Source organism: Calliphora vicina, chromosome 4 (assembly GCF_958450345.1).
Source record: "Calliphora vicina chromosome 4, idCalVici1.1, whole genome shotgun sequence".
NCBI classification, from domain to species: Eukaryota; Metazoa; Arthropoda; class Insecta; order Diptera; family Calliphoridae; genus Calliphora; species Calliphora vicina.
In genome coordinates this window covers 62,277,668-62,302,920 of record NC_088783.1, presented here as the reverse complement: position 1 = coordinate 62,302,920, position 25,253 = coordinate 62,277,668, and the positions used below count along the sequence as shown (strand labels likewise).

Genomic DNA, 25,253 nt, shown 5'->3' with positions numbered 1-25,253 from the left:
CAAGTGGAAGTGCACATAGTGTACACCCTTTCCAAACTAAACTAAATAGCAACCTAATTGGGATGTATCAACCATGTATTTAAGTTATTTGGGGGCTTCGGAAATGTGATTTCAACATACAAACGGACATGAATAAATCGACCCCGCTTTCTATAACGATTCAGAATGAAAAAATGTAGATATTACAAACGGAATGCCAAACTTATATACCACTCACATGGTGAAGGGTATAAAAAGATTTAAATTATTTTATATATGTAGTCAGTAGTCGACAATTTGGCAAAATACCAAATAAAGATGAATTTGGCTACAACTCATAAAAAGAACAACAGAGTCATGAACTGAATTAGAAATTGTTACGAATTACTCAAGTTCTCGAAAAACTTTCAAAAGAAATTGTAAACCCAAATTTAAGAGAGAAAAAAATAACATTGTTGCAAGTTTTTTTTGTTTATAGGAAATAGTATGAAATTTGGATAACTAAATTCTCTATGTATGTCTATAGCTCTCGTTACATGCTCTCTTTTAAATTCCACACATTTTGTAAAAACAAATAATTTAAAAACTACAATATTTCTCGAACTACTAAAATTCAATTAAAACAAATGATATTTTTATAATTATTTTCTTTTTTAATCACTGCTTTATTACGTTGTCAAAATTTAGTTTTAAAACTGAAAACACAATGTTTGTCATTAGGTCGTGCAACGGTTTTGTTTAATTATTTTTTTTTTAAGGTACACATATTACGGTTATGGATGGCGCAGAAATCAATCTTTTTTTTCAAATTTGAAATAGTTTTGCTTATCAAAATTGTTTTGTTTGTTTGTTTTTTTACTTTTAGGAATATTTTAATATAATTATGTAGTTATAGGTTTAGGAGGAAAATTTCCTAGTCTGACCTAATCATAACATTGTATTTTTTTAATATAGAATAAATATTGCTTAAAGGATTTGTATTTTTTGTTTTATATATTTTTTTATTTTTAAAGTAAACATTGGTTTATGGTAAAAGAAAAAAAATAAACATAAAATTACCATTCACTATTTGTTAAAAAAAAAATTAAACAGGAACAATGCAATAAAAATTATATATAAATTTGTGTTTTTTCTCATAAAATAAATTAAAAAAATAATAAAATAAAAAGGAAAAAATTAATAAAATTCAAATTAATTCAAACTAATAAGACAAAGGAAAAATAATTAAAATTATAATTAAATTAGCATATAGTGAAAATATATGTTTGTATAGTAGTAGTAGTAATAGTAATAGAAGTTGTAAATAATTAATGAATTAATATTACGGATTTTTTGTTTTTATTTTTTCTTTGTTTAATAACAAACATTGCTTACTAGATCTAATTAGAAAATAATGACAATATATAATAGTGTAATAGTAAAATAATATTATTAATAATAATAAGAAAGTTATGTTATGTTTTGTTTTTTTTATTATTATTATTATTTAATGGTAATATTGTATTTGTTTAATGTTATTTAGAGTTGGGACTTCATTAACGAAGTATTGATATATGTATATGTTGCTTTATATTTTATTTTATTGTAGTTTATTTTGTTTGTTAATAATTTGCGTTAATAATTGGTTTTCAAGTGACCAGATATAGTAAAACATAAAAAAAAATTAAAATAATTTTTTATAAAAAAATTAAAATAAAAGTATAATTCATATATACCTAGAAATTTATTAAATTAATAATAAAAAGTATTTGTTCTTTAATATTACTATTCTGCTACTTCAAATATATGATGAAAAAAATGTTGTTTTTTTCCACTTTCAATTTAAACTCGAAAAAATATTAATATGTAAAATAAAGTTAATAACAGAAGACAAAAATAATAATAAACACTTAAAATTTAATGTAGTTTATATATGTATGTGTATATGTATAACTAAAAATTATTAGTGATTTTCTTTTTTTAATAAAAAGGCGGTGGTTTCCTTTCAAATAAACTGTTTGAATTCAAATTTGAAAATTATATGTCTATTCTAGTATATAGTTTTTTTGTTTTATTTTTTTGTAAATTATACATACATATTTTAGTTTTTGTATTATATATGTTAGGCTTGTTGCTAAATTAAATATTTCTGTTTAATTCATATTTGTTTAAAATGTTTAGATTTTGTTGCAGACAGTCAAGTCAAGTGGTGTCTCAACACAGCAAAAAGGAAAATATACATTTAAATTAAATTAAAATAATAATAATAATTTGTGTTCATTTTCTAATTTAAAAAAGAGAAAATAAAAAAGCACACACTGGCAGCAGTTTTTAATAGTATCTAGAGTAAAAAAAATAAAAAGAAAAATTATGAAAAATTTAGATTTTTTAAGAAAAAATTATTAAAAGTTCTTAATATATTAAAGCCAAAACTCTTGCAATTAAGAGGAAATGCAAATTATAATTATAAGCTACAAGAGTATGGGTTAGTAACTGCAGAAATCTTGCAATACTGCAGCATAATAAATTTTGGCGTTGACACAAACGTTAGTCAGTTTTATTTTCAGATGCAAAAATTTTAACTAATGAATAAGTTTACTGCATTTACGAAGACTCTGGTATATTTGACTTGTATACACTTCACCTTCCTTATAAGATTTAGATCTGATGTAGTACCAGAGGTAGAATTACCGCAATCGTGATTGAATAAACTCTCGTACCTAAAAATTTCGATATCGAAATGTACTAAATTCTTTGCCCTTAAATATGAAAATTACGATCAAGTTTGCGATCACCCAACCCCATTTTTATTTATCTCTTTTGAGAGCGTAAAGTCTCACAAAACGAGTCTATTCGGCTGTGCCGAATCTTACATACCCTTCACCAAAGTTGAATATTGAAAAAAATTTGTTGGTAGAAAAATGTTGCCCTGTGCAGGAAGTCACTGCCTTCATTTATCTTTAACTTTTCAGAGCGTAAAGTCTTACAAAACGATTATATTTCAACAAACGTTTAGTTTAACTTGCAATTTGGAATTGAAAATGATTTTTTATTTAAAAATGAGTTTTGCAAAAATGTTGCCTTTTTCTGCCCTGTGCTCTTTTGTTAGTTGTTGTTTTAATAAAAGTTAACACTGCCTGTATTGTTCTCTTTTGAAAATGCTTTTTTTTATTACACAAGCGCTTGCTTGCAAAAGTATTGACTTTTTTCTGCCCTTTTTTGATTGTTCTATTTGAATAAAAGGTAACACGGTTAAAGACAACGTTTCGAAAGAATTAATTATTAATTCAATTTTCATAATCGAAAAAAACTTTTTTGTCTTAATTCCAAGGCATAATTCTTTAGTACTTCAAACTAAGTGAATTCATTCCTTTGAGAATTAATTCTTTGTCAAATCGAATTCCCTATCTATAAGGATCTTTAAAATACATACTGAGAGCTATCTTCAGTACAGATAAACCTTTTTTGTATCATGGTGAAGAGTAATATTTTTAATTAATATAAGAAAAGAAAAAACAAATTAGTTTAACTTACCTTAACATTAAGTTTATATTTGCATTTAAATTTTTGGCTCTAAATTTCACTAGATAATAAAAAGTCGATTGTTGATTTGTTTTGTTTCTTTCCTTCTTTGTTTGTTTGTTTGTTGTTGAAAATATATGTATGTTGTTGTAATTGTTCATGATGTTTAAAATGTTGTTGTTGTTGTTGTTTGGTATTATCAATAGATGACGGACTCTTTTATATTTGATTTAAAAGAGTTCTTCTTCAGTTGTTTGTTTCTTCGTTAATTAATTAACTAATAATAATAATGATTTTTGGTCTTTAGATATGCTTCTTATAGAGAAAGAAATGAACTTAAGCACGCACTAACTAATTCAAGTGGGCATTTTATCTACACATATACACAATCAATATATATTTTATATATATTTGCTTATAAATCATCCTCATCATCATCGGGACCTTCTATTATTGATTCGTTGGGATCATACATGACCATATCATCGTCATCGGCAGCCACAGCCCCAGCAACAATAGACTCCGGATCATCAACATCAAATTCTTCAGTAATATCATCAGTACGCTTTCGTTTGGCATTTGGGAATCTGTTAATCGTATTCGACATACGACGACGTTGTAATGTCGATACGGTGGGTACGACAGCACCACCAGCGGCAGCGGCACCAGCAGCACTAGCGCGTTGCACTGATTTGCCAGACCCAGCCACATCAATTTCAATATCATCGAATGTGGCATTCTGTAGTTGTTTAAGACGCAATTGTTCCAATTCCTCGGGTGAGCGCTTCTTGCGGAACTCATAAACGAGCGGGAATATATGTTCAATGGCGCATTGAACATGAGCAACACTGGCAGCTAAAAGAGAAAAAGTTATATGTTAAATTAATTTGTTTATAACACAGCGTTTATTTTATATTTGAACACTTACCGGTGACTGTTATACTACCGGTGGAGAAAATTTTCAATGTAGCCTTGGGATAACGTAGTTTGTATGTTACACCAGGATGCAATTCAGGTTCGTAACTGGCCTCTTCTCTGTACCTTTCGGAGAAATTTACAATTTTTATAGCCCACGGCATACTGCATGTACCCAAAACGTTTACAACACGGAAATTATTAAAACGTGTACGAAAGCCTAATTTTTCTAAACAGCGAGCATAACGACGAGCTGCAATTTTTGCCTGGAAATAAAGAAAGTTTATTATTATAAATTTTCATAAGTATACAAACAATTCTTTTATATTTATTTGTTAAATCCTATTTACAATTAGTAATAATTTTACTTGATATCTATCAGTTTATTTATATTTTCAGTGTCTTGGATTTAATGGGACGATTATGGACGCCTAAATGGTATTACAGATGGCAACTGAAATTCGGTTGCCCTCCATAATCGACCCATAATTGTAATTTCGGGAAATCGTGCGGAAATTCCTGGAATTTGCCGTTCCGTTATAAATAGCGGAGTCGTGTCCGTCCTTCTGTCGGTTGAAATCAACTTTCTGTATTGAGAACATGTTCTAATTTGAAAACATTCAGGGGGAGTATGTATGTTAATGCATTTCAAAGCTAGAAACACAAGTAAGAACTCTAGTATTTTATTAAAATGTAGGTCTAAGTTTTACTTATTCCTCTACCTAAACACTAAAATATAAAGGAGACTCAAAAAAATTATAATAAAATAGAAAATAGGAAAAACAAACTTACTTGCTCTTCTGATGTAGCACCAGTACAAGTTATTCTACCCGACGACCATATGGAAGCAGTAGTATATGGACGACGTAATTTCATTGTAACCATACCATTTTCACGACGATATTCAACGTTGGCACCATTCAAAGCTATCTCACGCAAATTCAAGTGACAGCGAACACTAAACGAACATACTACATTATTGATGACAATATCAATTTCAGGTTCAGGTTCTTGTTCGACGACAGCAGGGGCTGCTTCTACTGCTGCTGCTGCTGATCCACCAGTAGTGTTAGTTGTGTTGCTTGTGATAGCTGTAGTAGTATTCGTTGTTGTGGCAGCTGCTGCCGTGGTCGAGGCGGCCGAATAGTATTTTGATTCTGTGGTAGGTGGATTAGAAGGATGATTATGTGTGGTAGTTGCAGCAGCAGATGTTAAAGTGTTACTAAAAGTTGAGGTTGGCGTAGTAGTATATTGATGGTGAGAATTTGTTAGAGTTGTAGGCATATAAGAAGTATTTGGATTTGTTAAAGCTGTTAAGGATGATGATGAGGTTGGTATATTGTAAATGGTGGGAGTGTTGGACGTGGAACAAGAGCTGTTGATGATGGTGTTAGAAGAGGAAGCCACGGAAGCTGAGGAGGTGTTTAAATAATTGTTTGTATTGTTGTTGCTGTGGTTGTTGTGGTTAATGGTGTTATGTCCATTAGGAACTAATTTTGAGGCGGGTTGTTGTTGTTGTAGATTTGCTAGTTTTTGATTAAAATGATGGCCATTCATTTGTTGTTGCTGCTGGTGTTGCTGGTGCTGTTGTTGTGGTGTAGTAGCTTGTTTTTGAGAATATGTTGTTAGGCTGTTTAATGAGATATTTTTGCTGGCGGCTGTGTTGGCTGCTACTAATGTTGCAGTTGTTGATTTTGTTAAATTTACTAATTTAGCAGTAGTTGCCGTATTATTGTTGTTGTTGTTGTTGCTTAAAAGATGATTTTTGGTAATTGTATTAGAATTTATAATAGTGGCACGTTGTGGTATCGTTTGGTGATTATTAGCAGCAACAACTTTCAGCTGTTGCTGTTTAATTTGTTGTATATTGCTAGTACCATAACGTTGTTTCTGTAATTGTATATGTTGTTGTTGTTGTTGAGGCAAGTTGGCAGTCGTTGTTTGTTGTATAGTTTTAGTTGTTAAATTCTTATTGATCTGCTGCTGTTGTTGCTGTGTAGTTTTAACTAAACTTATTATTTGTCCATTGCTGCTATTTATCACCTGTTGGACTGCCATATTGTTGACCATTAATGTGCCCTGGTGCTGCTGTGGCTGTGTTGTTTTTATTAGATTCGCAGGAGATTTTGTTAAAATGGTGGCATGTTGCAGACGCTGTGTTGTATTGCCAGCAATTATTGTATTGTTATTACGGTTTATCAAAACAGTTGTAGTACGTTGCTGTTGTTGCTGCTGTTGATTGTTATTGTTGTTGTTGTTTGATGTGGCAGAAGTGTTGGTAAGAACATTTATAGTGGCGGGTTGTTGTTGAGAAAATTGTGAAAAGTGTCTTATTGTGGTGGTATTATTGCTATTGTTATTATTATTATTGCCAACATTACCAACTGCTGTTGTAGTTATCAATCTATGCTGCTGTTGACTGCCTGATTGCTGCAAATACGACGAGGTCGATGGGGTGGTGTGGGTGGTAGAGCTAGACGATGCATTGGTGGTAACATTTTGGGAACTTTGCATATTCGTCAATTGCTGTTGAAACTGTTGTTGAAATGAAGCCGTTGCAGAGGACGATGAGGCAACGGTGGAAGCCGCAGTGGAGGTGGCCACCAAAAATGTACCTTGAGTGGTTGAGGTGCCGCCTGAAGAGGATGAGGCATTATGATTGTTAGAGCTATCAGTTATCACAGTTAAACCGCCATTGCCGGTACTAATTAAATTGCCTATGGGCAAGTTAACTAAATTTTGTGAAACCAATAGACGTTGTTGCTGTTGCTGCTGCTGTTGTTGCAACAACTGCTGGTACTGTTGATAGGTGAGTATGGTAGAGGCACCAGTTGCACCATTTGTCAGCAGTATGGTTTGGGTTTGGGCCGGCAACACCAAATTGCCGCCCAACGTGGTTAATGTATTTGAACCGCCCAGCCCTCCCTGAGTTGAGGTGGCAATTGTTTGTGTTGGCACATTTGTGGATGTTACAATGCCCACTTGATGGTGATTAGTCTGATGATGTTGCTGGCCTACTGTTTGTGCATTAACAACATTGCCCACAATAATGTGGTTTGTTCCGGCCGCGCCCACACCCACCACACTCGTGCCATTTGACAAAGTTTTCATGCAATTTTTATTATTTTGCAACAACGTGGCCATACCAATGTTGCTGCTATTGCTAATATACATTTGTAAAAAAGCTGGTCACTTTACACCAGCTTTTTCTTTCGCACGAGCTTTCTTGAAGCCACTTAGGTTTTAGCCAGGAAATTTATATGATTTTTGCAGGTTTTTGATTTGTTTCTTTTTTCTAATTTTATTTTGGTAAAAAAAATTTAGTTTTATGTCTTTTTATTTAGGTTTTTTTGTTGAGTTTTAATATTTTTCTTCTTTATTTTATCAATAAATATTAAAATTTATGTTTGGTTTTGATATTCATTCCCAGAAAAAGAAAATTAGTTGGATTTCTTTTTCTATATTTTAAGATTTTTCTAGTTATATTTGTTGTTGTTTTTGTTTTTATTTTAATTCAAGTCTTTCTTTTCTTTCTCCTTTAGGTTTTGTTTATTTGCTTTAGTGTATTTGTTCTCTATAAACAGTCTGTAAAGAGAAAAAAATATAAAAATTATTTAATATTGTTAAATAAAAAACTTTACTAAGTTTGTAAGATTTCATTCAAATCAAAGTGATTTTTAATTTTTACATTATATAATTGCCAGAGTATATTAAAAATGGTGACTGCATCCCAGAGGTTTATTTTCTTAAATTTTTTTGTATGGAGTTTGACGACTTCGCTACACTAAAGTTTACGTCAGGAGGGCTCTTGCAGTCACCTGTTATTTCAATTATTGCATTTTATCCTATGTCTATACCTGATAAAGTTTTGTAATGATAAACGTCAAGATAACAAATTAACAGGTCTCCATTTATTAGTATTATTGCAAACAATTGTTTAAACTAAAATAATATTTTAGGACATTATGACAATACGATCTAATAACAGACCGTTTGAATCCACCAATTGATTTGGATAAACATCCACACTTGGAGATTTCGATTTAATAAACATTTCTTTTCAAATATTCATACTCCAAAAAAATCTTAGATGAAATCCTCCAAACTGAGTTACACTAAGAAAAATTTAAACGTCTTACGACGGCCAAATATTCTTCTCATATTTCGCAACAATAAATGTACATAAATATGAAAAATGAAGAAAAAATAAATATGTTTGATTGTGCATGAACATAGTGTATGCATATTCCATTTTCAATTTTTATAATATTTATAATAATTGACTTCCTAATTAATTATGCCATACACATCTGAATGTTAAATTGTATGAACACTTTGTATGTCGACAATGACAGTGTTATACAGGCATCTGATATTTGTATATAGACAACACATTCATAAATAAATATATGAGCAAAAGTATCTATTTTGTTATGCATCTGTATGTTACTAGTACATAGGTTAATAGAAATAATCTAGGTAAATAACAAAAAAAAATCTGTTGACACATAAAATTAACCCATTTATCTAGGAAAATGCAAACATGTGTATAAATGTAATACAATTTATATAATTTTTAAAGAAATTTATGTTTTAAAACTTTACAATACGTCTAGACTTGATAACCCCAGGTCTATACTAGACAAATATTTATCATATTTGTCATATCATTGAAATAAATTCCAGCCTCATTTGCCCTGCGGCTAAAAGTTCGAGAACTAAAGAGTGAGCCAGAAAAAACGTATACATGTATTAAGTTAAATAAAACTTAAAACGTTCAATATAAAAATTCTCAAAAATAAGGAAATTTATTGTACAAATTCATTAAACATTAAAATATTGGCATATTGCTTGGTATTTATAAATTTATAAAAGTTTTTTTCAGGAAATCCTCCCATTAAAGATTTTATAGTTGCTTGTATTACTTTTTTTGGACGAGGTTTTCCAATAACGATTAAAATCGGACATGTCCTGGGATATCTTTTATGTGTTCTTTTATTATTTTTTTTTACAATAGTTGGGTGGATTTGCCTCCACTGGTACAAAATATACATTATTTTTTTAATACCACTCAAGGGCCTTTTGTCCCATGTGGCATGATGCCAAATCGGGTCAGAAATATGAAGGCACTCTGTGCTATTTTAAGAAAGGTAAAATTTGCTTTGGTAGACACTCCGTAATATAAAATTCTGTGTTTATCGTGCCTGATGTCACAAATGATTGGCTGGTTTTGCCACAATTGCAAATGGCTTGCCACACAAGAAACTTCTTGAGGAATTTTGTTTGTTTTTTTGTCCGGTATTGTTCTTGAACATTACCTCGTCCTTCAGCCACATACAAATCTTGACTCGGAAGTTGTGAAAAGTCTACCATCCATCACAAGACAGGTGTTTTTTTTATAAAATTTGACCTAAATTTTTTCGTTCGTTCTTTTGCTTCAAAATTTGTTTACATCATTGCGATCTGGAACATTCTGAACATTATACGACTTCAATCTTGCATTAGCTATGGCTCTGCGAATCAGAGCTGCTTTTCTCATCGAAGTATTCGGTGCTCTTCGAAAGAGTTGTTCAACTTCTTTTGCCTTACCAATATCTGTTAGACTTTTTTTCTACCTGATCCAGGTTTCCTTTCAATGTTCAAATCATCCTTAAACTGTTTAATGGCTTTTGAAACAGTATGACGATGAACCTTCAGATCTTTTGCTATTTTTTTGAAAGTCCATGGATTTTTTTGAAAAGTTTTAAATATTTTTTCATGTAATTTTTTTTTTCGGTGACCATTTTAACCGAAATAACAGGAAAAAATTAATGACATATTATTAAAAGCTGACGTGATTAAAAAATTTGTAATAGTGTGCATAAGTTTTTTTTTATCCTGTGTAATAATTTAAAATTTTAAATTCCTGGTCCAGAGCTATAAATCTATAAAAGTTTCTAAATGAAGAAATTCTAATAACGCAGTATAAACTACAAATTAAATAACAAATTAAGAAAAAATTCATATCCCAGCAGTTAAGCAAGTAGTCAATGTATCAATTATAGACAGTAATTGTCACTAATGTCCTATCACTTGGCTGACTCCAATTTATATATTTTGGTCATTTGACACGTGTGTGCTCTTTGTAGTACAGTGAGAAGACAACTGGTTACTTTATAAATTCCAGGTAATCTAGCGTGAAGACAATTGCCACTTAAGAGTCTCTAAGTAATCTAGAGTGTAGTCACTTTAAACGTTTTGTGAGTAATTCGTGCAAACTGGTTTTATACAAATTATGTTGACATAATTCTTATACAGTTTATTTTTGTTTAATTATACTGATATCCCATGTAACATAGCGTGCAGTCAATAGTCACTTTAGTGTTATTTTACCCAACAGAAGCGTTGACTACTTTCGATCAGCTATCAGATAGTCACATTGTAGTCAAAAGGGTCAATTGATCCCCTGCTTAGGACATGCACGTGTTAAAATAACTAGTCAAGTAGCTGATCAAGTAACCAGTTATAAAGCTAGTAAGGTAACTGACGCTATGTAACCACTATGTGAATCCAATGCGTTGACTACTTTGGACCAGCTGTCGGACAGTCTCATTGTAATCAAAAAGGGTCAATTGACACCCTGCTTAGTATTGAAGTAATTAGTTCCATGAATGATAAACTAAAGATTACGCCTTGCGCATGATTTCCCGTTAGATGACGTAGATATTCCATTTTAAGGGTTGCTAAATCTCTTCATATGTGAAAATTACAATTTCTAGCGAAACATTTTATGTATTATGTCAGAGTTGGCAACCATAGAATTACAATTACTTGACTATTAACCAATAGGAACACAGTTTGCGTGACGTCAGAGTTCTGCATGAGCAGAAAGTTTTAATTATGTGCGCATAATGGCGTAATCTTTAGTTTATCATTCTTGATTAGTTCCCAACCTAAATGATGGGTAAAATCACTAGTTCGGGACTGTCACCTAGAACTGCTGGGATATGTTTATTGACAAATTGCATGCGAGCGTATTAATATTTATGTATATTAGAAATACAATTTCATTGAACTACATAACATTAAAAGGCGCTAATTGTACGAGTTACAAACAAGCAGCAACAATGAGACAACAGTTGTAGTAGTAGTAACAATATTTGCTGCGGCAGCAACAATTGCAATTGTCTAATAAACTAGTATACGAGCTCAATTCAAAGTTTATAGTACACATGATATAGTTTCGTATTATTATTATTATTTTTTTATTGTAAAGTAAACGACGAAACGGAAAAAGATTCAGTCAAATGCAGTGCTGAAACTATACTCTTAAATATACATACACATACATATGTATGTATAATGTAAAAGTCTCTTTTGTATATACAGATACACTGCGAGAATTTATTACACGATGTTTACGACTGCTGCTGCTGCTACTGCTGTCATGTATTAGGTCAAGGACGAAAATATGCTACAATAACTATAATAATTCATACATATTTACGAGTATTTTATTTATACACATAAAAACAAGCATAAGCAACCTATAGTTTTTATTTATTTGTGTAATTATTTTAAAAATAATAATATAATAATATAATTAAAATATTCTACAAATTAAGTGCACATGTTTACAAGAAATTATGTAATTTGAAACTAAAATTTGCACTATTCGAAATTAGTTTATGAATTAGTTGCTTGGGGAAGTCCCTATTGAAACTTTGTACAAAATTTAATCATTGGATTTTTGTCGAAAATGAAAGAAAAACTAATGCCAACTGATTTTGTGCAGTTACAAGTATCACAATGTACTTTACATTACCTTGAAGTAAGAAATAAATACAAAATCCACGCTCTCAAAAGTATACATAATGTAGAGGTAGAGCAAAAAAAAAAAAAACATATGATAGAAACATGTGTAAATAAAAAATTAAACGTCATGTGCAAAAAAAAAAATAACCGAAACACAATAACAACTATCATCAATAGAGATACGTCAAATTGTCGATGACGATAACAAACAAATAAACACAACAAAATGAGTGCATTAAAGAAAATCAAATTGCATTTACAGCCAAATTATCTCTCAATTTCTAGACGTCTCTGAATTAATTTCTTGTTTTATTTATAGTTAAAGCAAACAAATTAAATCAAAGAAAATTGAATGCACAAGAAATTAGCAAAATATACAAATTTAGTTAGAGTATATGTATGTAAAACATACATAATTTATTTTATTTTTTGTACCTACTCAGACGACAGCAATTTAAGTTTATTATGATTTAAAACAACAAAACAAAAAAAAAACTTGTTTGTTTTTTCCTCGAATAAAATTTTCCATATAGCATGTCAGGGTAATACACGTGTCCTTGTGTGAAAATTGCATTAAATATTAATACGCAAAAAAAGAAACTATAAAATGGAAAATTCCAGAGAAATAAATAACACAATAAGGAAATACATAGTTGATAACTGAAAGCAGCAAAGTCAGGATGTCACGTAAAACATTTAACAGTAAAAAATAAACAAAAGTGTTGCCAGCTTTAAACAAACATATAAGGAAAATATAACTGTAAATTATTATGATAGATGTCATAGATTATTACTGATATGCAACAAATGACAGTTGTCAAAAAAGTAATACCGTGGTTCGATGGTTATTTTGACTTTCTACAACAACTTTCCAATGGTTGTGATTTGCAGAGCTAGAAAAAATACAATTTTTATTAGGCAACGAGTGTGATATACATATGGGGGATTTCATGTCAAGTGAACCAACTTTTGAAATCGATGTCTTCCGATCGGGATGAAATTTGCACCAAGGTTAGCTCTATTGGATAGTAACTCAGACACAATTTTTCAACAACATCGGTCGAGAACTCTCTGAGTTATAGGGGGTAAAATTTTGACAATTTGGTCAAACAGGGGTTTTTTCTTATCCATGTAACTTATTACCTATTGTTCTTAGCAAAATGTGTTCCAAATAGTATAGATAGCTATTTCTTCGATCTTGGAAAAAAAATATTTAAAAAAAAAAATAAAAAATTTTTAATATTTTTTTTCCGAAATCAAAAACTTTTTTGACTTTTTTTTAAAATACGCTATTTTTTTTTATTTTTTTTTTTTTTCTTAAAATAAAGTTTAGATATTTTCCTTGAACACCTACTTGGTCGCTTAGTGGGATGCGAGTGGGATATCTATCAAAATAAATATTTTGTAACTCAAAACATAAAATTTTTGACTTTTTTTGCAAAATCAAAAACTTTGTTGACTTTTTTTTTTTTCAAAATGGACCCTTTTTTAATCTTTTTTTTAGGTCAAACAAAAGCTTAGATATTATCCTTGAAGACCCTTTTGGTCGCTTAGTGGGATGCGAGTGGGATATCTATCAAAATAAATATTTTTTAACTCAAGACTTACAATTTTTGACTTTTTTTTTGCAAATACGATTTTTTTTCCAAATGGGCCCTTTTTTTAAAATTTTTTTTGTAGTCAGAAGAAAGCTTAGGTCCATTCCTTTAAGATATTTTTAGTCCCTTAGTGGGATGCGAGTAGGATATCTATCAAAATAAATATTTTGTAACGCAAGACATACAATTTTTTAATTTTTTTTTGCAAAATCAAAATTTTTTTCCAATATGGGCCCTTTTTTAATTTTTTTTTTTTGCTCAAAAGAAAGCCTAGGTCCATTCCTTTAAGATATTTTTAGTCCCTTAGTGGGATGCGAGTGGGATATCTATCAAAATAAATGTTTTAACACAAAAATTGTATGTCTTGAGTTACAAAACATTTATTTTGATATATATCCCACTCGCATCCCACTAAGCGATCAAAACCATCTTAAAGGAATAGGCCTAAGCTTTCTTTATAGCAAAAAAAAAAAATTACAAAAAGGGCCCATTTTAAAAAAAAGTCAAAAAAGTTTTTGATTTTGCCAAAAAATCAAAAATTGTATATCTTGAGTTACAAAATATTTATTTTGATAGATATCCCACTCGTATCCCACTAAGGGACCTAAAATATCTTAAAGGAATGGACCTAAGCTTTCTTTTGACTAAAAAAAAATTTTTAAAAAAGGGCCCATTTTGAAAAAAAATTCGAATTTGCAAAAAAAAAGTCAATAATTGAATGTCTTGAGTTACAACATTTTTATTTTAATAGATATCCTACTCACATCTTCCTAAGTGACAAAATAGGTCTTAAAGGAAAAGACCTAAGTTTTCTTTTGAGCAAAAAAAATTTTAAAAAAAAAGTCTCATATTGGAAAAAAATTTCGATTTTGCAAAAAAAAATTAAAAAATTGTATGTCTTGCGTTACAAAATATTTATTTTGATAGATATCCCACTCGCATCCCACTAAGGGACTAAAAATATCTTAAAGGAATGGACCTAGGCTTTCTTTTGAGCAAAAAAAAAAAATTAAAAAAGGGCCCATATTGGAAAAAAATTTTGATTTTGCAAAAAAAAATTAAAAAATTGTATGTCTTGCGTTACAAAATATTTATTTTGATAGATATCCTACTCGCATCCCACTAAGGGACTAAAAATATCTTAAAGGAATGGACCTAAGCTTTCTTCTGACTACAAAAAAAATTTTAAAAAAAGGGCCCATTTGGAAAAAAAATCGTATTTGCAACAAAAAAAAGTCAAAAATTGTAAGTCTTGAGTTAAAAAATATTTATTTTGATAGATATCCCACTCGCATCCCACTAAGCGACCAAAAGGGTCTTCAAGGATAATATCTAAGCTTTTGTTTGACCTAAAAAAAAGATTAAAAAAGGGTCCATTTTGAAAAAAAAGTCAACAAAGTTTTTGATTTTGCAAAAAAAGTCAAAAATTTTATGTTTTGAGTTACAAAATATTTATTTTGATAGATATCCCACTCGCATCCCACTAAGCGACCAAGTAGGTGTTCAAGGAAAATATCTAAACTTTATTTTAAGAAAAAAAAAAAAAATAAAAAAAAATAGCGTATTTTAAAAAAAAGTCAAAAAAGTTTTTGATTTCGGAAAAAAAATATTAAAAATTTTTTATTTTTTTTTTTAAATATTTTTTTTCCAAGATCGAAGAAATAGCTATCTATACTATTTGGAACACATTTTGCTAAGAACAATAGGTAATAAGTTACATGGATAAGAAAAAACCCCTGTTTGACCAAATTGTCAAAATTTTACCCCCTATAACTCAGAGAGTTCTCGACCGATGTTGTTGAAAAATTGTGTCTGAGTTACTATCCAATAGAGCTAACCTTGGTGCAAATTTCATCCCGATCGGAAGACATCGATTTCAAAAGTTGGTTCACTTGACATGAATCCCCCATATATTTGACCCTATTTCCAATCCACAACCATTTTGACATTTTCTTTTGTTTGTTTTCTATTGTCATATTACTGAAACCAGCGATATTCTTTTAGATTAATTGCACAACCTAAATACTATAATTTAGTTTTTGAATTTTATTTTTTAATTTTTCAAACTCATTTGTAAATTACCTACAAAACACATATGCCTAGTTGTAACCTAGAAAAAAAAACAATATTAATCATTGCAGCTGCCACAAGCAAAATGAAAACACCAATATTACTTTATTAAAAATGAAAAACATACAAATTAAAGATATAATAATAAAATAGAACCAAAACATACAGTGAGGGACAATACAATGGATACTTTTTTGAAAACTATATTCCAAATATATTGATATTTCACTAGAGTGAGTTCAAAAAAAACTTATACACTTTATTCCAGCCAAAACTTATCTTTGATCCAACAAATTATAATTTTTTTAATCACGTTAGCTTTTAAAAATATATCAGATATTATCTGTTATTTCGATCAAAATACTAAAACAAAAAAAATCAAATACGAACTTTAAAAAAAATAAAAGATCTGAAGGTTCATTGTCATACTGTTTCAAAAGCCATTAAACAGTATAAGGAAGACATGAACATTGAACAATGAACAATATAAGCTTGGTAAGGCAAAAGAAGTCGAACAACTCTTTCGAAGAGCACCGAACACTTCTATCAGAAAAGCAGTTCGTAAAGTTAAATGCTCTGATTCTTTTGTGGGCAGAGCCAAAGCTAATGCTGGATTGAAGTCATCTAAAATTTAGAAAGTTTCAGATCGCAATTCGGTAAAGAACTTAAAGGCAAAAGAACGAGCGAAGAATTTTAGGTCAAATATAAAAAACTTCACCTGTTGTGTGATGGATGATGAAACTAATGTACTGGCAGACTTTTTACGACTTCCGGGACAAGATTTTTATGTGGCTGATGGACAAGGTAATGTTCATGAACAATACCGGACAAAAAAACAAACAAAATTCCCCAAAAAGTTTCTTGTGTGGCAACCCATTTGCAGTTGTGGCAAAAGAATACAATCATTTGGCATTATGCCACTATGGGAAAAAGGCCCTTGAGTGGTATTCAAATGAGTGTCCAGAAATTCGGCCTGTGGAAAGGTATTGAGTGCTTACAAAAACAAATAATTAAAGAACACAGGAAAGTTATCCCAGGACATGTCCGATTTTAAGCTTAAGTGGACCACCTCGTCCAAAAAGGTTTTTCTTTTAAAATATAGAATATTTTTGAGATTTTAAGCATTAAAGTTTAAAAATAATGTAGATTCTGGTTATACTTCACAGTATTGGCAAAGCAATGGAAACTTTTAAGCTGCAAAAATTAAGTGTAAATCAAAACTGACAAAGAACATATGAAATTAAACTGGTAGAGACAGAAATGGAATATTGTTCTCTTTTCGGATGAATCCTAATACAATTTAAGAAGCTGCGATAGGTGAACATTTATAAGAAAGACGGCCGAAGTAAAGGATACTGGACACCAAGTGCACAAATAAGTCAAGTTTGGCTGTGGCAATATTTTGTTGTGGGGCTGCTTCTCAGGACAAGTTATGGATCCAATTCATATTAAAAAATATAATATGACTGGAATCGAATACAGCTTCTTTTTAATGTACATATGTCATGTAAGTTTAAAGATTTTAGCACGATAATTAACCCAAAACACAACTCTAACGTTGTAACCGAGTGGCTACAATACAATAGGGTACGTGTTTTAAAGTGGCCTATGGGAAATTGGAAAGAAGCTTTTTTGGATGTAGTGAATGTGGAATGGCAAAAAGGAGACGATCTTTATTTGGTTCAAGTAGGGTTTCTATGTGGGAAAAAACTCCCAGGCTTTTTGATTTAATTTAATATTAAAAAATTACCGGGAATGAAACGATTTTTTAATTTCCTCCCGTTAAAAGTCCGGGAAATTGGGAACTCTAATCGATACGCTGAGGAAAATATGCCCCCAGTTTGGAGATTTCAGTACAATTGCCAATTTCTTAAGAATTTGTTTGAATATTTGAAAAAGATTCCATTGTATTGTCAACCACTGTATTATATCCGCCCACCACTTGCAATAATAATTTGCTAAAGTAAAACAAAGCGTTTAAAACAAAATCACAGAAGTTTAGGACAGCTGAGAATGTCGTCATGCAAAACATAAATAAGCACATACATTTATGTATAAATACATACATTTAAAAATAAAATTCGTAAAAAGTAAGCTATTTTTAATAACAAAACGTCAGATTGACCACAATGTATTGATAGATACATAAATTTGTTGTTGGTTTACAAAATTTAACTACTAATAATGAATGATTCTCTCTTAATTTCTATGAGTTAAGCTAGCTCTCCTTCTCTTTTTTGATATTATGAAAAACAAAACAAACCAACAAAATTCACTTGTCATTTGTTTTGTATATAGTTTTCTTTAATTTATCTATCATTCATTGCTGGGGATAAATTCAGAATATAAAAAATAAAATTTTTTGCTGTTGCTTTTTATTCATGAGCAAATTAATTTGTTTTTAATTTTTTTTTATTTATTTATTTATTTTTTTACAAAAATAACTTAACATTCAAACAGAATAAGAGATGAAATGAAATAAAACAAGACATAGAATGCAATGGGAACAAGGCAATATACAGTCAACCAACTAAAATACACATTCAGTCGTACAAAAATCTATGTACAAAAATAGAAAATTAGACAGACGTTTGTTTTAAATGTTTGTAAATGCTCACAGACGTGAATATACATACTGTTGATCTAGGAAACACTTTAGAAATTACACACATACATACAGTTAATTCAGTTCATACATATATTCGTTTATGTGTAATTGTTGTTTTAAATTTAGTTGCACAATTGTTATAAATTTAGAACAAATATGTATGTATGTATCTATTGTTTTATTTTTCTCAACTGATGATCAATCATTTTATATTGATTTGAATTAATTTCTTGAGATTATGAAATTTTTAAAGATTTCATTTTATGACGTAAGGAAAATTTTTAATAATGATAATGTGTACTGCTACTAGACATACAATTTAATCAGTGGGACTTAGGTGGACAGTTGAACGTACGTTAATCAGCTGTTGCAATTAATGGTAAGCATAGAAAGGAATCTATTTTGTACTAAATTTAGTTCAATGGTTGGTGCAAATGATCTTGCAAAATTGCAGTTTTATTTGCCATCCAATACCCAGAATTGTTAGTTTTGAGTTTTTCTAACACTCAAAATGGTTTAGCGCAAGGCGAATTTATTTGCAGGTAGTCCCAATTCTACAACAAATACAACTCTACAAAAAAACACAACTTGGTTTAGAGTTTTTGCAATTTTGCACTCTTGCTCTCTTTTTCAATATGGCGAAATACAATAAAAGTGACTCCATATCAAGGCGAATTTATATACAAGGTGGTGTCCAAGGCGAATTCATATAAGGTGACCTCATTAGCCCAGCTGATCATCAGCTGTTTTGCCCAAACTGTCAAAATTGTTGGCTTGTTGTTTACTTTCTAGTGCGCGCCAAAAAATTTAAAAAGTGAGAAAAAGCATAAAGTTTAAAAAGTGATATTAATAATAATAAAATCAATTTTAAAATATGCGTGTGTGCACTTATTGTAAATTTAAATATCCAAAGGGAAGTGGAACTTTGTTCCGCGTACCTAAAGATGAACTAAGTCGGAAGAAGTGGAGTGAAATTTGCCGAGTAAATCTCTCGCCACACTCCCGTATTTGTTCCAAACACTTTTTGGTTTGAACTCTTCATCGATAATATTACCATTCTCCACAAGAAATAAAACAATAAATAAAAATAAATATTAATCTTTCACTGGTTTGTTGTTAAATTCCAGTTTATTATTAAATTCGCCTTGCTTTATACACAGCTGTTTTTTTGACAGATTGGGCAAGAAAGCAAAAACAAAATGTATGTTGTTTTTGTATTGTTGTACTTGTTGTAGGGATGAGGTCACCTTATATGAATTCGCCTTGGTGGTGTCGGTGGCGAATTCAGGAAAATACGAGCGAATTCATGCATTTTTTATATATGGAGTTTGTCATTCAAAACCACCTTCTCATTGTTTCGAATGTCAAACTCCATATATAAAAAATGCATAAATTCGCTCGTATTTGCCTGAATTCGCAACCGACACCACCTTGTATATAAATTCGCCTTGCTCCATATATAAAAAATTATGAATTTGCTCGTATTTTCCTGAATTCGCCTTGGTTTAGCGTTTTTTGCCAGTGTTGCCATTTTAGAAATGAAGAAAAGCGTCGCCTTGGGTTACCGTTTTTGAACTCTCGCTCTCTTTTTCAATATGGCGGAATTACAAGGATAAGGAAAGTGAAAGAAAAGATGTAAATAAACAATGATGTTGCCATATTTTATTTGTTTTTTGTTCTGCTAACAATAGCGGGTTCAATGTTAGGTGCGAATGCAACATTTTGTAGGTTATTTTGTGGATGGAACAAATTGAATTTCTTAGTCTTTGTTATACAAAATGCCTGACTAAATTTGAAAAAAAAGTCCTTTTGCATGAAACATACATATAATTTTTGCCACAATTTTCAAATATTTAAACACACAAAACAAGTTAACCATGATTTATGTGAATTCTTACAACCAAACGCCATGTGATGATACAATTATCTAGAAACAAAATAGGAATTTACATGTGTACATACCAATGTAATATATTAATCAAAACTAACAAAGGTCAAGAATTTAAAATTTACGTAGTAATTATTTAAACGAGCACAAACACATGTTTTATAAAAATATTAAAGTATATACAGAATTGTCTCTATATGATAAAAAAAAAACATTTGTTAAAATGTAAATTTAATTTCATTATTTGTATTATTAAAAACATTTTTAGTTAACAAATGTGGCTTAAATAAGATATGTATTTCATTACTATGAGTCAATGAACAACAACAAACAGTAACTTTAAATATGATAATGATGATGTTTAAATGGATGATGATGATGGCAAAACAAGATAATAATGATGATACAACAACTAAAAGTACAAGTGTTTGAAATTCAAAATTGCCTGACTTTTATTGTTAATTTATTTTATATTATTTGTTTTTCTATATATTTTATTTGGGAGGAGACGTAGAAGAGTTATTTTTTGTTGTTGTTTTGGTTTGATTGTGAATATTTGGCGTTTTAGCGTTTAGGTGGCGGTTGGGTGGTGGTTGGTGTTTAATTTGTTGGTTAATGTTCATTGTAGATGTTAATGAACTTGAGTTTATTTCGTATTTAATTATTTTATTTCTTTTATTTTTTAGTAAAATGAATGTATGTATAAGGTTTATTGTTGCTGTTTTTTTTTCTATAAAAATGGCGTATTTAAATTGCTATTTAACTTTTGATTATATTCTAAGTTTTGGAACAATTCCTAGCCGAAAATTACATTAGTTATCTTCGCTGGATAATATGTATAAATTATAACTGGATTTGATGAGAGTTTTTAAAGAAAAAAATATTGACAGATTAAGGTTCATATAAAACTTGTTTATGTTCAATTTCATCGCGATATTAATTATTTTAAGACAATTATTAACGTTCAAGTAGTATTCTGTGGGGGACCTTGTATGCCTGACTTTACAGTATAATTTCAGAGTACTTATACTTTTGTGTGGGGGCTAGGTGAAATCTTGGACCAATATTGCCCATTTTCAATACCAAACAAACCTTATCAAAATAGAGAATTTGTGGAAAAGTTCAGTCAGCTAGTTCCTTTTGTTTGGGCCCAATCGTGTTTTCAATAGACAGACAGACGAACGGACATAGCTAGATCGTCTTATGAAGACCCAGAATATCTCGATATGTTACAAACGGAATGACAAATGACAAACTACACCCCATATTTATCGATGGTGGGTATAAAAACCACAACAAATACTTAACGAAGAGGGCGAGACAAAACAAATTTTATTCTTTATCGGCTGAGTTAATTGAAAATGGATATTTTTGCATGTAAATGAACTTGTGTTCTTTATAAGCAAACTGCACTGTATTTACAGTTAGGAATAGCAAGTTACAGTGTAAAAAATTTGATTAAAAACTTAACTAACAGTATTTTTAATTTTCTGAAGAATATAAAAACGTGTTTAAGTCACAATAATTTTGAAATAAACTTGTTGCTAGGTAACATAAGCAGTTTCAGAAAACACAAGCAGATATACAACTTCTCAAACGACATATCAACACATCCCCTAACCAACTCAACCCTTTTCACACGATATTTCAGAATGTTACAGTTGATTTTGTTTTAACCTACACCTCGTTATAAAAATAACAGCTGATATTTAACACACTTTAATACAAAATCACACAGTGAGTGCTGTTACTAGTCGCATGTAGCTTAGCTTCCGGCGGATGAGAAATACGACGCTCTGGGTATTAGTCTCTGGCTACAATGACAGACTGACCATTGTATGTATAACATAGAATATGTTGTATGTGCCACAAACATTTCTGTGAAAATAAAAATTTTAAAAAATTATGAAAAAAAAATTTCATATTACGCTAAGGCACGAACACTCCTTTAAAAATATCTCTCCTTACAAACAAAAGAAGTTGGCTTTGTTTCGGGAAAAAAAAACCTCAACTCACACATTCGCTCAAAATACTAACAAGTTTCAGCAAAAAAAAAATAATAAATAAACTTGATTCATCATGTATTTTTAAATGGAACCATTGAAAATGTTGTAAATAAAATAAATATTGTAAAATAACAAAAACAAAATCAAAAAAAAAAAAACGTGACATTGGCAACGTACCACATACGTACTCATGTATACACTCAAACAGAAAAGTTCTTGTAGATTTGTTATACAAGAGATATTAGTACTAGAAGCGAAGGTGAGAGTAAATTTTTAAATAAAACTAACACTATTTTCACCTATACGTGTAAAACAAATGGAAAATACTTGGTTTTTGCACTAATACAGTTGTCATGAATATGTGTTGTGACATCAGAGTCTGTTTATTTTATTACACTCTCTCTTATCCAGTCCGATTTTCTGTTTTGTCTTATATTCAAAACAAAACTCAAAACTTGTAAGTTTTACTTAAAACATGTGTTACGCGTGAGAGCCAGCTAACTTTCGTGCAAGTGAGTGTGTGTTAACTAACGAAGTCTGTTTGTTTGCTTTTTTATTATTATAACTGTTGTTGACAGTTCATCTAGAAAAAGGTAGGTTATGTGTATGTCATATGAAAAATGACATGCAGAGAAACACAAAAAAGAACAACAAAAACATACAATTTGAAATACGTCAATAAATAAATAATCATACACTGCAAATTTTTAGTTTAAGACTAGCTGACTTTGAATTAAATAGACTTTGAAAGAAAACAGCAAAGGAAGTATCATTCATTGAATGCAAAGATCTTAAGACCGGTTAAACTATATTGAACAACCAGGAACAGAACAAGTCATGAAACTTTAGAATCAAGGAATGTAACAAGAGATTTATAAGACTAGGAATACTACTAAATGCACTAGCTAGAGAGGACTGCCTAAAACGTGAACTTGGACAACATAGAAGGCGGCTCTGAAATCACTCGTCTGCGAAAGATCTTTTACGCACATTGGAATAACTGAAAATACTCAAAAGGGGAGTATCTGGTAATTGTGCAAATGTACTGTTTCTAAATCGGAAATTGTGAGTATATCTGGTAAATTTACTTGCCAAACACTTTCAGGGTAATGGATAAAATATTGCCCACCATATTAAAATGCTCAGAAACTAATAGTCTGCAGTGTTTTCAGATATTCGTTGGAATATCTGAAAACACTGCACTACATCAAACGAGGAGTATCTGGTAATTTAGCTTGACACTTTTCAAACGAGGTATTTTCATTCCGAAAGCCAGAATGGATACTCGCGCCACAACGAAGATCTTCGAAACCAGGAAAGTTTCAGAGAAAACATAGATGGAGTCTGAGTCTGCGAAAGATTATCTCTCCACAACTCCTTGCAATTTGGGATATTTGACATTTTATCCATGCAATTCAAATTGTCCTCAGATCAAAGTCTAATATGATGTAACGGAAATAGTGAATATGCCAATCTTACTCTCCCCGTTAAGTGGCCCAAATCTGATGAAATCCTATCATCAGAACTGCAAACCGTATTCTTGGCTATTGAGCGGACTAGGATTATTTTCATTCCGAAAGCGGGAAAGAACATTCTTGCCACAACGAAGGTATTTTCTACTGACGCGGTAAAATTACAGAGAACACATAGAAGGCGTCTGTGTTTGCGAAAGATTATTACCACAACTTCTTTCAATTTTAGATATCTGAACAAACTAAATGGTGGAAATTCCACTTGACACTCTTTCCTTCTGTGTTTGCGAAAGATCATTTCCGCAACTTCTTTCAATTTTAGATATCTGAAAAATCTCAATGGTATAAATTCTACTTGAAACTCTTTCCGTGTAATTCAAACGTCCTCAGATCAAAAGGAAATAGTAAATATGCCTTACTCTCTGATGTAAGTCGCCCATACTTCATGCTATTCTTCCACCAGAACTTCAAACCGTATCCAAACTCATATCTTCTTGGATTATTTCTCAAACTGTCTCAAATTAACGTATAGGTGGAGAGACGCGAGTATTGTCTTCATTCTAAAAGATCTTCTGTATAAGATATCCAATACAATGCGACCATAAGTTTGAAGGTTTGATGCTGAAACTGTGGCGTGGAAAATGGTATTCCTGGTGTAAGAGTGTTAACTTTTACGAGGAAGCCATTAAGTTGAATAAATGTGTGGGATCTGGAATATATTGCAAAGAGATCAATGACGTTTGATCGTCTACGTTGCAAGTTTATATGTAGGTGAAGAAGGTTCGAAAATGTTGGTGGATTACACTCACTTGTGATGTACAAACCTATCAATAGGACTCTAATTCCCTCCCTGGGTATATGGCAAAATGGCGTTCCTGGTAGAAGATGTCTTAACTTATGCACAGAAGACGCTAATTTTGAGGGATATCAATGTCTATAAATCATAAAGGATCACGGACCGCTGCATTATTTTTCAGGCAAAAAGTTTGGCGTTTAAGGAAGTGGAAGACTGGCGCAGCTGTGGAGTCGACAGATCAGATAGTCGTAAACCCTCGTTTCTAATGGCTGAACAGTGTAAGGAGCATTTGAATGTACTCTTGCCAGAGTACATTACTCGAGAAAACTGATCCATTAGTCGCAAAGGCGGTAAACTCCAAGCATCTCAATTAGTTCGTATCAACAAGGATCTCGAATCACTGAAGTATTTTTGATTGGAGGATAGTTGCAGCGTAGCCAAGTAGCTGTACATCTGAATATAGGGCGTAATATTTTATTACACTCAGTCACTAGGATTTCCGTTTTCAATCAAAATGCAATCATTTCTGTAGGATCTGTGGCGCTGAGAATGAGGAGGAAACATTGAACACTTATCTGCTTCTGTCTGCCGTAAACGAAACATTGAAACACTATTGAAACACTATG

General features: G+C 30.8%; 1 protein-coding gene across 2 annotated transcripts in view; it reads right to left on the bottom strand.

The window, feature by feature from the left end:
- Positions 1-1,912: 1,912 nt before the first annotated feature.
- Positions 1,913-25,253, bottom strand: part of Trf2 (TATA box binding protein-related factor 2) — a 46,556-nt gene continuing 23,215 nt past the window's right edge. For both annotated transcript variants that reach the window (XM_065508164.1, XM_065508163.1), the window contains 4 exons: positions 5,188-7,980; positions 4,409-4,661; positions 3,493-4,335; positions 1,913-2,299 (listed from right to left, as the gene is read on the bottom strand). In XM_065508164.1, coding sequence (XP_065364236.1) covers positions 3,896-4,335; positions 4,409-4,661; positions 5,188-7,569 — 3,075 coding nt within the window. In that variant the 5' untranslated portion in view covers positions 7,570-7,980 and the 3' untranslated portion in view covers positions 1,913-2,299; positions 3,493-3,895. The remainder of the gene's footprint in view (positions 2,300-3,492; positions 4,336-4,408; positions 4,662-5,187; positions 7,981-25,253) is intronic.